The sequence below is a fragment of the Lampetra fluviatilis genome, chromosome 21 (genome assembly GCF_964198595.1).
Source record: "Lampetra fluviatilis chromosome 21, kcLamFluv1.1, whole genome shotgun sequence".
NCBI lineage: Eukaryota > Metazoa > Chordata > Hyperoartia > Petromyzontiformes > Petromyzontidae > Lampetra > Lampetra fluviatilis.
In genome coordinates, this window is record NC_136295.1 from 611,532 (window position 1) to 628,279 (window position 16,748).

At 46.4% G+C, this 16,748-nt stretch overlaps 1 protein-coding gene across 3 annotated transcripts in view; it reads left to right on the forward strand.

Annotated features, from left to right (window-relative positions):
• Positions 1-16,748, forward strand: part of LOC144938118 (uncharacterized) — a 101,838-nt gene that overhangs the window by 25,811 nt on the left and 59,279 nt on the right. For 2 of the 3 annotated variants that reach the window (XR_013637815.1, XM_078865820.1), the window contains exons 2-7: positions 5,809-5,884; positions 6,855-6,988; positions 7,848-7,944; positions 9,556-10,076; positions 12,083-12,157; positions 15,211-15,288. Coding sequence is in view for 2 of the 3 variants with exons in the window: in XM_078865820.1 (XP_078721946.1) it covers positions 6,869-6,988; positions 7,848-7,944; positions 9,556-10,076; positions 12,083-12,157; positions 15,211-15,288 (891 nt within the window). In the remaining variant the exon portion in view is untranslated. The remainder of the gene's footprint in view (positions 1-5,808; positions 5,885-6,854; positions 6,989-7,847; positions 7,945-9,555; positions 10,077-12,082; positions 12,158-15,210; positions 15,289-16,748) is intronic. The other variant, XM_078865821.1, reaches the window with a different exon arrangement.

Below are 16,748 nucleotides of genomic sequence, written 5' to 3' on the forward strand. Positions count from 1 at the left end.
GTGGTGGTGGAGGTTGTTTGGTTGTGGTGGTGTAGGTTGTTTGGTTGTGGTGGTGGAGGTTGTTTGGTTGTGGTGGTGGAGGTTGTTTGGTTGTGGTGGTAGTGTAGGTTTTTTTGGTTGTGGTGGTTGTTTGGTGGTGGTTGTTTGGTTGTGGTGGTGGAGGTTGTTTGGTTGTTGTGGTGGAGGCGGTTTGGTTGTGGTGGTGGAGGTTGTTTGGTTGTGGTGGTGGAGGTTGTTTGGTTGTGGTGGTAGTGTAGGTTTTTTTGGTTGTGGTGGTTGTTTGGTGGTGGTTGTTTGGTTGTGGTGGTTGTGTGGTGGTTGTGGTGGTGGTTGTTTGACCACTCTTCGTTGGCGCAGTAGTCCCGTATTTTCCCCCATATAGCCTGCATACGCATAAAATCTGCCGACGCATATACCCCGCAAAAATAGCGTTTTGTGTAAAACAAATTTCAGATAGGCTGCACCTCCATATACCCCGCATGCCTTCATATCTTTAACGTCGTTACCGCAGCTTAATTCCATCATAGTAATACAAAGTTTACATTTGTAATTCATTCCACTATCAATTGTTAACATTAAAATCATAACGTGCACAAAGAAAACAAACTAACCGGAAACGAGTGAACAGTATATATATAACAAAAGTAAATATCCAATAAATAGTAACACATAACTGGTAGATAAGTAAGTACAGTTTTAGCACTGGTAGATTGCGCACTGCGCAGATAATAGCGGCACTACGGTAACGCCATTGCCTTCTGGCAATAAAGCCATTGGAAGTTTGAAACAAAGCTCATGTTCGCGACTGTATAGTGCTCGGCTAATAGCAGCGGCCTAAGGGACTTGGCAATTATGATTCCACGTTGAGGAGACACTTGTTAAGGCCCTTCCCATTGTGCAATCCATAGCCTCAGCTGAAACTTTCACACCCCCCTACAGCCACTGAAGTATTACGGTAAACAAAGTGCACCCACTTAAAACATTGTCGTTTCATTGTAGAAACAATTTGAATAATTTAAAACGCGATACCATGTGCAATTTTAGTGTGAGTGGTTTATTCAGCAGTGATTTAGTCAAAGGTAAGTGTTGCATAGTGGATAGTCCTACCATGAAAAAATTAAACGAGTTATGACATGTCACACGTGTAAAATATTTTTGGGATAGCCCGCACCTCCATATACCCCGCAGGGTCTTGTTTGTAAAAAGTGGTATACCCCACGGATTATATGCGGGAAAATACGGTAATCACAGGTGGTGTATCGGCCAGTCATCTCAATCAGTTAACCCATGGCACTTTTGCCTGTCCTGTGACCTACCAGCGGGCGTTCGACACTTCACGTGGCCTTAAAGTGCTCGTAGCTTGGCACAAGTGCTGTGGTGACGTCACTGCCACTTCGTGGTGGATGGCAGTTATTGTTGTTGTGGCCACGCTTGCCTATGTAATGTAGTAACTCGGCGGGAGACGACTTCACGGGTAGCACACTCTTTTATTCACCAACTTCGTTACACAGGTGACTAACACCCACTGTAGTTACTCGGGTGACTAACACCCACTTGGTTACTCGGGTGACTAACACCCACTTGGTTACTCGGGTGACTAACACCCACTTAGTTACTCGGGTGACTAACACCCACTTAGTTACACGGGTGGCTAACACCAGCCTACCCCACACGGTTCTCCTGGCTACACCAACACGGGCTCTTACGCCCCGTAGCCTCTCGGAACACACCCAGCCGGGGTGTCCCTCTCGACTCTGGGTCCCACAGTCCCGACCCACATGGGCGTCGGACCACGGGTCCCACAGTCTCGCCTCCGAGCCACACAGGGCCCCGGTCCTGACAAGGACAGCGGGACTAGGGGTCTCAGGGCACTACCTCTTCAACTCCGTCTTCGATCTTCAACTGGTTAACAACAACCCCGAGTGCTCTCGCGCGTCCCCCTTTATGCACCTCCTGCGGACGTCGCTGAGAGCACCCCTCCCATTTGACCAATCACTGGGCGCTGGCTACGATCCTCTTTTCCCACCTCGTGTCAGCGCGCCTCACCACCCACGCCGCGCCGCCCCGTAATCTCTCACTCCCGGCGCGCGCGTCCACACCACGCCCACATCGCGTGCCCAACCCCGCACCCCGTGCCGCCCCGTGATCCATCACTGTCGGCGCACGTCAACACCACCACTACACCTACGCCTGTCAGGACGGGTCGGTGCTGATATCGCTGCCTATAGGGTCGCCACCTGTCTGGGCTTGACCCCGAAAATCCGGAATTTACGTCTTTGTACTGAGATCTTGGGGGTGTTGTCTTGAAGTTTGATAGAATTCTGCACGATTGATAGGCCTAGGCTCACTGAGAAATACGTCGAGGTTTTGGTCTGTGCAAGAGGGTAGCAACCTGATTTGTCCCTGATGCGAATTGTAGCAGGGAATCAATCTCTGGTTTCCACATACCCTATCTCACTTCATGTATCTCAGTATCATCTAACATTACTATTATTACACTTATTAACCCAGGAAATCCTCACCGTATCTCAACACTTTCCAGAGGGCCCTGCCAAGTTTCCACACTAGGGACGGTATTGCTGTGAATAATCCCGTTTGTATAATTTGCAGGGTTTTTTAGCTTTGGGATGTTTGGCCATTTTCAGTTGTGTTGGGTTTTTTTAGCTATGAGAGGAGAAAACTGGCGAACCCCTGGGAAACCCACGCAGAACAGGGGGAGCACAAACAAACTCCACACGGAAAGATGCCCAAGTCGGGAATCTCACCCAGGGCCTTCTTGCTGTCAGGCAGGCAGCGCCAGTGTTAAATAATAAATCCTCTGTGGCGCAAGTCAGCTCAGGCAGATTGTGTTTAGACTGATCGTGATGCAATTACAATTAAGTTACAGAAGCATGAAACAGACATAGGGTGACTATTGCACGAGTATGTAAACAGACAAATATATACGGGTCAACCTGTTCCTGTTGCAAAAATGTCTGCAAGTTGCAGGGTGGGTCCCATTCATCGCTGAATCTCAGAACGTGTAAGCTGTTAGCGTTAATTTAATTTAGAGGGGAATAGCACCGCTGCTTTCAAAGATGTTTTACTCACTGCAGAGGACCGCAGTGATATGACCACCACTCCGATAGCTAGCGACAAAACTGTGCCACTCCCTCCCGCATGGCCTTGTGGGAGCCTCATTACCGATAAAGTTATTTTATTCTCGTTTTTCTTTCGGATTCCTTTTCATAATGCTATCGGAATGGAATTGGAAGAAAAACTAATGACGTTTCCAGACGTCGACAGAGCAAGAAAGGGTGAAATGCAATATCAGGTTTAAGTTTGAAAGAATCGACAGCTTAGCTCATTTCTTTGTTCAGATTTTTCAGCAGATGTGTACTGCTGTCACCGGGGCGGCTACACATATGTAAGCATTTCAATTTGTACGGAATTTCAAAGATGTCAAAGCATGCTTTGCTTATTATAAGTCTGATGTAAAGAGCCGCCCCGGTGATTGTAGCTTTCCTGGGTGACAATTCAACTCGAGGATGGATTATCTCTCTCCCTCGTTGTGGTGAGAAAGCAGCAGCGTCTGAACGGCTGTGGGGTCAAGCGAAAAACACAACCACCGTGTAATCGGTATTGGACCAAATACAGCAGTGCTAAATAATTACCATGAAAATAGTTGAATGCATATTACACACAGCAGCGGCAACATCGCCACCTACTGCAAAAACTTGACATGATCCTCGTGAAAAAGTGTTTTTTAAATTCTTTCATGGGCCAACAAGTAAAATAAATATGAGCCCCAAACATAATTCTTGTTACCTAACACAATTCGTGAGTGGTGTGTGAGCTTTATATCATAATGGACATTAGTTGATCGATTCGTTGCTACACCCCTAATTCTAAGATGAGGACGGAACAGTTTGGTGATGGTTCTATCAAGGTGGCATTTTAAAGTTGGTTCCACAATGGCAGAAGTGCGTCAGTGTGTTCCTGGAATTATGTGACGAGAAGTGACAGTACAAGGATCTGCCGATAACCATTTTCTGCCAATAACCATATTGAATCTAACATGCTCAGTAGTTGTTCGCTCAGAGGCCCACAGACGAATGGGGAAGGCAGCCATATCTGCTACCAATTATTGCCCAAGTTGTGTGCTCCTCTATTTGGATGTTTGCCTAACTCCATTGAGTGTTTACACATGAGCTGTGTCAGTTACAGTGCCTATCTGTCTCTGTCAACACACAGACATTTAGTACAGGACTCGTATATACAGGTTTAAAAAATATTATCAAAATACATACTCTTTGGTTCTTTCGGTAAAGTAACGTAGGTAGAAACAAACAACCAGTTAAGGCATTACCTGGTTGATAACATCCTTCCAATGATTGTGCAATTTATATCCATCTTCTCGGTTGAAGTTTTGTCTGTTTATATATCTGGATGGCTTCATGAACAAACCTTTGATAGTAGCCTGAAGGTTTGTAGAGTACCTTGGTCTCGGAAAAAACAATATCATGCGAGCCCACAGCGTTATAACAATAGTCAGCTACAGCAGAGGTATTGGTTCTGCTATGTTTCAGATCTGCCTTGTGTTCGCGAACACGGTCCGAGACATGTCGTTTCGTTTTCCCAATGTAACTGCTACCGCAGGTACAACTCAGCTTGTTGACTCCAGGGTATTGCATGTCAGGAATGACCTCCTTCACAGATGGGATTAGATCACGGATTTTGTGTACTGTATTGAATTGTGCTTGGATCTTGTATTTGTTAAAGATTTTGGATTTTTTTTTGGTAACACCTGCTATGTATGGTAAAGTGATAGTTTTGATTGGTTTCTCAGGAGATTGTTTCTCCATGGTTGGAGAAACAGCTTTGCGAATAATGCGGTCCGAGTACCCATTCATCTTGAGGGCCTGGTGTTCCAGTTCACTGGCTAGGTGGTATTGGTCGGAGATGCAGTGGGCCCTATGGTGTAGTGTTTTGATGAGGGAATTCTTCTGGGCCGGATGGTAGTGGGAATCAGGTTTTAGATAGGATATGTGTGGGTGGCTTTCCTGTGGACAGTGTCCCAACGAGCTGTCAGGCCTCTTCTCAAACAGAACATCCAGGAATGGTAGCTTACCATCCTTCTCCACTTCCAAATCAAGATTATGAAAATAATATAATGAACTATTGATATCTGTCTTGTAACGCGTTAGTCTTTTGGAGGAGATATCTAATACAGTAGATAATTAATTATCTGGCGGCTTCGGGGGGGAAGGTGGCACCGAATTTTCAAAAATGCCGGATAATCACGAATCATGATTTAAAATGTGTTTGCGCATTATGTTTGTAGGTATTATGTGTATGGTTTTTTGTGTTTTAAATGTGTTTACGCTATGAAATTGGCGTAAATAAAAATACAAATAGACAAAAATAAATATCCTTATGTAAAAAGTTACTGTATTTACTGTACCGTACTTTCCACTCCAATCTCGAAGACTCGGCATGGGGTGGTGTACGTATTACTACTACGCTCTTGTTTCAACACAACCACGTGTTTGAAGATCGCCGGACCGATGCAGTCTTTGGAGAAGTTTTGCTGGTTTCGCCGGATCGGCCCGGGACCGCCGGATAATGTTGGAAGCCAGATAATCTCGCGCCAGATAATCGATGCTCAGCTGTATGTGACTAACTTACTGTAGTACTGCAGAACAATTGTGGATACTGTTACCACCATTATACTGGCATGGTATTTCTACTTGTCACTGTTGAGAATAGCATGCCTGTGGGTTTAGTTTTTTTACTCCATTCGTATTTTTGATTTGTTTTATTTTACAGGTAGAGGAGTCGAAGGTTCTGGCCTGAAAGCTCTCAACAGTCCGAGACGCTGACAGATCGATACGCACACATAGTGGTACGCACACACACACGCACAGCAGTACGCACACACACAGGGTGGTACGCACATGCACACAGACTGGTGCGCACACACCAGTACACGCACACACACAGTGGTACACGCACACACACAGAGCGGTACACACATACACAGTGGCACACACACAGAGCGGTGCACACACAGAGCGGTACACACACACACAGAGCGGTGCACACACACACAGAGCGGTGCACACACACACAGAGCGGTGCACACACACACAGAGCGGTGCACACATACAAAGTGGTATACACATACACTGGTGCAGACACAGAGCGGTACACACACAGAGCGGTACACACACACACAGAGCGGTACACACACACAGAACGGTGCACACACAGCGGTGCACACAGAGTGGTACACACACAGAGCGGTGTACACACAGAGAGCAGTACACACACACACACAGTGGTACGCGCACAGAGAGCGATACGCACACAGAGCGGTAGGCACACAGAGCGGTACACACACAGAGCAGTACACACACAGAGCGGTACACACACAGAGCGGTGCACACACACACAGAGCGGTGCACACACACACAGAGCGGTGCACACACACAGAGCGGTGCACACACACACAGAGCGGTGCACACACACACAGAGCGGTGCACACACACACAGAGCGGTGCACACACACACAGAGCGGTGCACACACACACAGAGCGGTACACACACACACAGAACGGTGCACACACAGCGGTGCACACACAGAGTGGTACACACACAGAGCGGTGTACACAGAGAGCAGTACACACACACACAGTGGTACGCGCACAGAGAGCGATACGCACACACACAGAGCGGTAGGCACACACAGAGCGGCAGGCGCGCGCGCTGAGCGGCAGGCGCGCGCGCTGAGCGGCAGGCACGCGCGCTGAGCGGCAGGCGCGCGCGCTGAGCGGTATGCAGTGATACAGAGCGGTATGCACACACACACACAGCGGTACGCAGTCACATGGAGCAGTCGGACGAGGAGCTGGAGCACCCAGCCGAGGAGGACAGTGACCACGATGATGCTGAAGATCTGGACAAGATGTTTGGGAACTGGCTGGGAGAGCTCGACACGCTCACCAAGGTGATGCAATTCCGGTCATCCACACTCTCACATACTCCCTTTGTTATGAATCCACCTAAACTCGAGGCCAGATGGTCCCACCTTATACAAGACATGAAGTAAGTTAGCAGGATGGAGGGTTGGGAGACAGGGACTGAGGAAAAGGTGCGTAACCACTGCAGATTAGACAAGAGCCGGATTCAGAGGGGTCGAAAGATAAAATGCTGGTTTAGGTCACCTCTTATGTTTTTCTTATCTTTGGCAGCTGTATTTCGCTTTTATCCCTCTTTACCCTTGCTTAAAAAAGTCACCCGTGCCCCTTTCCGTGGGACCCTGGTATGGTTTGGGGTAGCGAGCACCCGTTCCCCATCTTTGTATCCCCAGCTTTTTATAACCGGTTTCGCTTATGTTGATGGTGTGTACTTGCGTCACAACGTGACGTAATGGGCCCACGCATTAATACAAATAACTAAATAGTAAATAAACCACCTATAGCAAAACTTTTGTTTATTTTTCCAGGTGTAAGGCCCACTGAGGTGTGTAGCTCGTTTTCAGAAGCGACCTGGCTATCACAAATGATAGCTCAATGAAGTAGCTTATCGCGTGGATATTTATAGCAGGCAAATACTCAAAAACGCATAAAGTTGATTCTAAATGTGGAGGTAAATCTGAAGGACCTGGATAAAAATCCACGCAACCACAGGGAGAGTGAGAGAGACACACAAACTCCAAATATGCAGCAGGTGTCAGTGTTAGGATGGAACCCACCGTGTAGCATTACACCTATAACGAGGGTATAATCAGTCACCCTTTTTTCAAGTGCCGTGCTTATTTTTTTTATTTCCGAGACGTTGACCCCGTGCCTTGTTTGGTTTTTCAGGACTTGGACACGAACAAGGCGCCTGTGGCCAAACTTGCGAAGAATGAATCCAACTTGGCTAACTTCCGATACAGATTTTCAATGCATAACCTCCACGGTAAGTGCTGGTTTGGTATTGTGAATTCTGCAGGTCCGCTTTCACAGAGCACTCGCGGAATGGCTGTGTGAATTGTCTAGCAAAGGACTTATCGATTTTTTTCCTTCACGCCAAATCTTTCAGCATTGACTCAACGAGCGTTACTGCTGTAATGTAAAGCACAAATTCGGCCCCATGTTTGGGGTGCTGCACCCAGCTCCTAACTCACTGCACTCGATAGAATTGAACATTGAGCAGTAAAGGTGATTGATGATGCAGCACTCACTGATTCACTCCACTCACTCGCCTACTGGTGGTCAGTCATCTCCTCGTTACTCTTCTATCACTACTACCATGGTTACTGTTTCCGTCAACTTCATTCCTCCACCGATATCGATGACTTTGCCTACTGGACTGCCTGTTGCATTTCATCCACACTTTTCAAGCACAAACACACTTAGCCGCTCCCTCGCTCACACATTCACTCACTCACCTACTCAACCCTTCAACCCACTCACCCACTCTACCCCTCAACACTCACCCACTCTACCCCTCAACACTCACCCACTCTACCCCTCAACACTCACCCACTCTACCCTCCAACACACTCACCCACTCTACCCTCCAACACACTCACCCACTCTACCCCTCAACACTCACCCACTCTACCCTCCAACACACTCACCCACTCTACCCTCCAACACACTCACCCACTCTACCCTCCAACACACTCACCCACTCAACCCTTCAACACACTCACCCACTCTACCCCTCAACACTCACCCACTCTACCACTCAACACTCACCCACTCTACCCTCCAACACACTCACCCACTCTACCCTTCAACACACTCACCCACTCTACCCCTCAACACTCACCCACTCTACCATCCAACACACTCACCCACTCTACCCTCCAACACACTCACCCACTAAACCCTTCAACACACTCACCCACTCTACCCTCCAACACACTCACCCACTCAACCCTTCAACACACTCACTCACTCTACCCTCCAACAACCTCACCCACTCTACCCTCCAACACAATCACCCACTCTACCCCTCAACAGTCACCCACTCAACACTTCAACACACTCACCCACTCTACCCTCCAACACACTCACCCACTCACCCACTCAACCCTTCAACACACTCACCCACTCTACCCCTCAACACTCACCCACTCTACTCTTCAACACACTCACCCACTCTACCCTCCAACACACTCACCCACTCTACCCTCCAACACACTCACCAACTCTACCCCTCAACACTCACCCACTCAACCTTTCAACACACTCACCCACTCAACCCTGGTGTGCTCCACTCGTAACTAATTGGTATGTTTTTTTTATGGGACAAACCTTACTTTTTTGCTCTGTCGGGTAGTGGTGGGTTCAATGATGCATTGAGATTTACACGATCTAAACCCAAACTCCCTCTGAAGAATAGCTTGGAACGTTTGTTTTCTTGACAACTTCCGTTTTTTGGCTGTGTAGCATTGAGCAGGCAGTGTGACACACATAGGCACCGCCAATCATAAGTCATAGCACTGGTTGTGAAAAAAAATCTACGTGTTTTAAAAACACAGATCCGTGTTGACGCACCCCCCTTGTGTGTCCTCTCCAGAGGCGTTGAACCAGGGAGAGGAAGTGGACCTCGACGCTCTGATGGCTGACCTGTGCTCCATGGGCCAGGAGCTGGAGAACATCACCAAAGAGCCCTCGCAGCCTGCTGCTGCTCCTAAGCCTCCTGCGGCGCCGGAGCCGGTCAGGGCTATCCCTGCACCCGTAGCAGCGGGTGTGCGGGTCAAGCCGGCTTCGGCGAAGTCTCACGCCAAGGTCAACGCCTGCGACCAAGCACAGCTATCGCTGGAGGAGTTGACGGCGCAGCTGGAGCAGGCTTCCCTCAGCATCGAGGAGGCCGCTGCGTCCGTAGCTGCCCAGCCGGCGGTTATACACCCTCCTCAGCAGCAGCCTGCCCCCACGGACAGAGTCGCCCAGGAGTCCAAATCGGGCGACGTCAGCTCCGACTCGACATCGTCTCGCTCCAGCCTCGCCTCGCTTGCATCCAGCCAGGACTCGGAGCGGTCGCGCTCACGCGAGTCCGACCTCTCCCAGCAGGCCTCCATGACGACGCCCGTCAATGAGGTAATGGCGCAACGTCGCACAGCAGCGTGGCGCGTTGGCCCCCTCCCAGCGCGACACATCGGCTCCCTCCCAGCGTGATGCGTCGGCCGCCTCCCAGTATGACGCGTCGGCGCCCTCCCGCTTCCTCGGTGCCGTACTCAAGATGCTGGGTGCAATACCAAGCAAATACGTCCCATCTCTAATCGCTGTGGTTTGGCTGTGAGGATTGTTTTCCAACTTGCCTGTGGGTGCGCCGTAATGATCGTAATTGGTGCATCGTTAAACCGCTTGTGCACGTGACTGTTAAATTGGTTTGGCTGCGTCTGATGGCTCAAACTGTGCTTGACGAGACATGGCCGAACCCATAATTTTTTTTAATCGCTTAAAATGTGTTTACTTGTTGCCATTTTCCTCATCAACAGCTGCAATGTTCAAAACGTTGATGTGTTTTATTGAGCTGGGGACTGGGAGAGGAACAGCTGTTGTTAACCACCAACAATCACACCATCTCAGAGGACATTCAGATGAACCGAGTTGCACAATCCAATGCGGCATCATAAGGTGATGGTTAACGTTGGGGAAGAAAGCTCTGTCTACGTAGAGAAGGGAAGAATGGGTGCCAGGCAAATTACTGACCTTTGTATAAATGCATCAACAAGGAAGTCCCCAGATTAACAATCAGGTCCAGACACAGATATTGCATCATAATCAGAATCTTTATTTAGACTGGAGCGATGCTTTGCCTATATGCTCATCAGGTAAGTGCAGCATGATCATTGGTGAGCCTAAACAGTATAGCATTGGATATTGGTAGCATCAAACACTGTGGATAAACTCTGGTAAGAATATGATGATGGAGAAATTGCACTCTTGGTTAAGTGGCCAGAGAGATGAGCAGGATCAAGTCAGAAGTCTTCTTCTCATTCGAAAGAGAAGGCAGAAGGGTGTTTCCAAATTTCTAGAATTTTAGTCAGGATGTGGTTTGGGCCTTGTGATGCGGAAGTAGTTGAAGCCTGTGCCCCCAACAAATGCTTCAGAAGAGGATGCTGAGCGGTGTCTTTCGTGATCGTGACCAACCAAATAAATCTCGGGCGCTGCCACTTGTGCAGCAATGTGTATCTCATGTGGGGTCTTAAGCCATAATGTTGCTGTGATTGTTCTTACTTCTGTTGTAGGTTCTGCTGGGTGCTGGTTCTCAACCTTGTTTGCTTGCATGCTCCAAGTGTTGAAGCCCCTCTGCATTCTTAGTTAAATTATAACAATGACATCATTGCATTGGTTATCAAAATGGTTTATTTTCCCCATTTCTACCGAGCATCACCAAGAGCAAGAGCAATATTTATTATTGAGCTGCCACATGGCCTAGTGTAAGGGCAATCACCGTTGCAGACGTTCATGGTGTTACAATCCTGTTAAATACTACAGTGAATATTGACCATAATGCACCCCAGCTGGTTCACAGTGGACGTTAACGATCTTGCGACGTTCCATTGTGTGCTGGCGTCATGACTCAAATTTTCCAGAGTAAAAAAAAACCCTGCTAATTACTTAATTGAAATGTACACAGGAGTGTGTACGTATGTACATTCAACTTCTTTTGCAGATCACACGTAGCCAACCATCCTAATCAAGGTGTGAACATTTGGCAGGACCCTCTTGAAAAGGAATCGTGAAACTTAGTGAGGCTTTCTTGGGTAAACAACAATAATAAACAATAAATAAATATTCACCCTTGCTATTTTGCTGGTGTTACCGTGAAGCGACGTCACCTCAGTTAAACGGTGTCACTTGGTGTAACACGTCAAGAGCCGGCCGGGTGGTGGTGGTGCTAGTGGTTGGTGGTGGTGGTTGGTGGTGGTTGGTGGTGGTGCTGGTGGTAGTGCTGATGGTGGTGGTGGGTTGAGAATGCTGTTGCGCGTGGACTGGGCACCCTGCATGCCGTGGCTGATAACGTGTGAAGCCTCTTTGCCCATTGTGCACCCCTTCGCTTCGCCTTCTCTTCCTCTCGTGTTTCGCGCACACCCAAGCACCCGTATCTGGATAGGAGGACCTCAGTGCTTGTGCGAAACCTGGCGGGAAAACCCAACCACTTGCTGACACAGGTGACTGCTGATCCCAGTTGCGCCCCCCATTGGTGTTGCATGATCCTGCCACTCGCCCACCACCTCTATGTCTATGCTTTACTAACTTTCCTTTACAAAAAAGTATTAACAAATGCCAACACGAACACGATTGTATACTTGCACATGCTCTGTCTTGTCACCGCTTCGTGACATGCACTCAATGGCCCTGTTCAATTGCTGCATTTGTGTGTAGAGATTTTTGATTCATTCGTGCAGTCCGCTGGTCTGGATGAAACAAAAACATGAATAATGCTAAAACATTTTAATCCAGATAATATATCTATGTATTGTTTACCTATGTACGGTATTGTTTATCTGGATTATTTGTTTGTTTTTATCCAGGGCAGCAGATAGTGGATTTTTGATTTACTAAGCAAATAATAAAAATGCCTGGAGCATAAAATTAGTTCATATTATAAGGTTGCACTCATTATACCACACAAAGTACTTGCTACAAATGAACCACAACACCTTTCTAATTTCGTCAAGGAGCATAAACCCTCGTGCAAACTTCGATCATCCTCGCAGCAGCTTTTGGCTAATCATCGAACAAAGATGTCTACTGCATCGCTCGCTTTCAGATGCACTTCTGCAGCCGTCTGAAACGCTCTTCCGATATTAGGAAGCCACTGGAGCTATGCACTATTAAATCTAAATTGAAAATTAATTTCTTTAGAATATTATTTTTGTGTTTAGTTTGTTGCCCTTCCCCCATACCTCCGATTAGCACGGTTGGCTATGTATGGTGTGAAAGTAGTTCAACATACATTCAGTTTGGACATTTCGTGCGCTGTGGCTTAACTCATTCGTGCGGCTATTAATGAAAATGATCGAACGAAAACTTAAATATACTGTAAGAAGTTTGGAGATATCTAAAGAGGAGAACACATGGCATAGAGAGCATCCGCAGGTTAATGACATCCAAACTTAATTAAAAGGTAAGTGGGTTTGGCAGGACACTGCCCTAGAAGGGATGATGGCCAATGGCCAAGCATTATGTCGCCAGTGAGGAGATGGAGTGCTGAAATCTCATCATGTAAGTGTGTACAATGCCCAAGTATCCTTAGCACAATGGTTTCCGCACCATTTTGGCTAATATTCTTCAATGTAAAATATTGGTGAAAATACATTTTGTGAGAAATGTACATGTAAACATTGGACACTATATTTGAAATGCACAAACCTGTTGTTTTGGGGTAGTCTCATGGCCTAGCGGGAGCACATTTGCTGCTTTTTGCAGATGTTCAGAGGTGCATTGCAGTGGTTGCCCTGTTCATTACTGCAGGTGTATCAACCATAACATGCACGCCATCTGTTTTCACACAGGGATATTAAATATACCACATTAAATATATCCCATAATGTAATTTGTGAAGAGTAGGCCATTGTGTGCCTGTGTCATGGTCTAAATTTGACAAATATTTATTTTTTATCTATGGGACCTTTTTTGGGAGTATCAAAAATGTTGCAAAATAGTAATAAGTTTGACCCCTTTCTGGCAATACAACAGGTGTTAAGAGGTTCAAACACCAAATAGATTCCTTTTGCAAGGTATCAAGTCTGCAGTAACCACATGTACTTGTGGCAAAAAAATACTTTCTAAACAACTCATTTGGGTGTTACAGCGGCTACTCTACTTACGAACATTCGACTTGTGAACTTTCAGAGATACGCGCAAACCTGTCCGTATGTCCAATTGCCTGTTCGGATCAAGAGTCATAAATTCAACCGCTGCGCAATAGATGGCGGTGGTGGCATCTACATCTGCAGAACATGAAGAACCATTGGCATCTTCATATACAGGAGAGTACACAACTTTTAAAGCCATTCCCCATGTTTAGTGTACACGCCTACAGCATGTTTAGAATTGACAAATCGACTTAAGAAAAGACCAGGAATCTTAACTCGTTCGTAAGTAGAGGAGTCCCTGTACACAGCAACTATCGCCCCCTATTGGCAGTCCATGGAGCTTGGACATTGTTAGTGCCAGTTTCTGGCTGCCTACCCATTTGTACTTTCCCATGCCTCTTGTTAGAAAGCTGAGCACGTCAAAACGTGTTCAGCGTTGTGAGATTGTAACTTCCATGTTGTAAATATATAACTCATTGCATTGCCATTTCATTGCAACATTCCAAAAGCCAATCAAAGTTGGCAAGTTTAATTATATCTTGTAGGTTATAATGGGAGTTGATCATCCAAAACAAAAGTAAGCTCTCTACACTGCTGCCACTTGTAAATACATGGGCAAGACCTCTGTGAGTGCGGCTGTTCACTCAAAACCAAAATAAAACTGCCAATGGAATCTTATTATTTTTTGGTTCATCCTCTTGGACGTGTTTTCCCTCGTTTAGCTGCCATTCTGTCTCCAGCCTTGTCCATTGGCCATTATTTTAGTGACGTGTCCTGTCCATGCACACTTCTTAGAAGTCCACGTAACGAGTTTGTTCTCTGATCTATGAGTTCTGTCTCTCGGTGCAGTTCCCAACTTGCACATTTCCATACTTGTTTGTGTACTTTTCACTTTTGTTTGTCATTGGCCAGGTTCTGTCCCAGGTGTCATAGTCACCAATATGCACAGATTGACAACTTTTATCATAATAAACATTGTCGTGTTGCTTTTCATTATCAAATAAATGTTTCTAAATAATTTTAACCAGCTCGCACCCATATCACCTTTCATCAATTTGCTATTGGTCCATCTTCAGTAATAACCCATGATGCGTTCTCTGTTATGAAGATTATTACAAAACTATGAATGGTCGTATCTACGCTGTTGCATTGATGGAAGGCTGCGAGCATTCGTATGTATGTTGAACTTCTTTCATACAATATGTAGCCAACCGTTCTTATTGGAGGTGCGGGGGAAGGACAACAAAAACAACATGCAAAAACAACAAATGATTAAATTCTTATACATATACTTAAACTTCTAAGACTTTGTTAACAGACCCCTTCCTGGTTGACTAACGTTGTCACAGAAGGGAAGTTGCCTAGTGTAAACGAATGTGGTATGGGATTGTCCTCTTTTGTAGGAGGAACAGGAAGCCAAACTCAAAGCTGAGAAGATCAAAATGGCTCTAGAGAAAATCAAGGAGGCTCAAATAAAAAAGGTATGCGTGTGCTTACAATTTGATAGTGGTGTGCTTACATGCTAACAGTGGATTGTCATAGTGGAGTGTGCGCACATTGGCCTATTATATATCTGAGGCTTCATGGTGGAGAACGGTCTCTGAAGATGATATTTCGACATCCAGGCTCCTACCCACTGGTCACTTGGCTAATGTTAACAATTAGTAATGCCCGTGAGGGTCACAGTAGGTAATTAATAGAGTATTGGGGGTGAGCACTGTGTCCCCCTCTGCGATCTTCCCATAAGCCTCGCTCTGTTTGCTGCACTTTATTGCGGGCCACATTCAAGAGTTTTAGCAGCCAGCTGAAAGTAAAAGTTAGTGTTATTTTCATGCACTTGGATATAATCTAATTTAACTTATATTTACAGAGCGCCTTCACTCAAAGTGCTCGACATAACTTAGAAAACGATGGCAGAATGGAAAGATGTGGTTGACAGGGGTGTACTTGGGTTGAGGAATGAGTGCAGCGATAGAGGGGTACTTGGGGATCATGAAATTTTAGGGGAGGGACGGGAAGAAGTGGAGGGGCGAGAGGAGGGCAAAGGAAGAGAATGGACAATTGAGAAGAGGTGATGCTTTAAGAGAGGTTGAGAAGGACTGCTTAATGGACAAGAGGAAGTTGATTCTGGTGGAGGGGTGCAAAGACTGAGAACCAAAAACGGGATTGGGTACAGGGAGATAGAGGGACAGAGAGCGACAGAGAGATGTCTATGAACGAAGAGGACGAGAAGGGACATATAAGGAGATCAGAGTGGCGGGATGATGATGTGGGGCTTAGCCATGAATCGATTGTAAGAAAAGTGTCAGGGATTTGTAAAGACAGCGTTGTAGTGAATGAGAAGCCGGGGGAGTTGAAGCAGGAGAGGCGAGGCGTGATAATTAAAGAGAAGATTGAAAATGAATCTTGCAGAAGCATTTCTCAATTTTTTGGAGGGGAGTGAGGGTAAAGGCAGGGTGACCAAACATAAGAGTATTACAATCATAGTCCAGACAGTTAAAGATCAGAGAATGAACCAGAAGTTTGGCAGCAGAAATTAAAACCAGAGGGCGGATGTTCCTCCTGTTGAATAGATGAACGTGGCAGATGCAAGTAGCGGTGGAGATGTGGGTATGTAAACTGTGGGAAAGGTCAAAGGTGATGTCAACGTCGAGAGCAGAGGAATGGGGAGTGAGAAAGAAAGTAGGGAAGGAGATGGGTTGGTGGGGGAGGAGGAGAGTGAGAGGCAAGAAAGAGAATGATTGATGCTTTGGAAGGATTGGGACGATAGAGTGTTGCGCTATGCAGGATTGGATGGCAGCCAGATGGGATGTGATAGGAGAGGAAAAGTCATGGATAAATTAAGGAAAGAAGAAAATTGTGGTATCAGCATATAAATGACGAGGAAAGCGGAAAGAGGATATAACAGATTTAAGAGACAAACTATGCAGATAATAGAAGG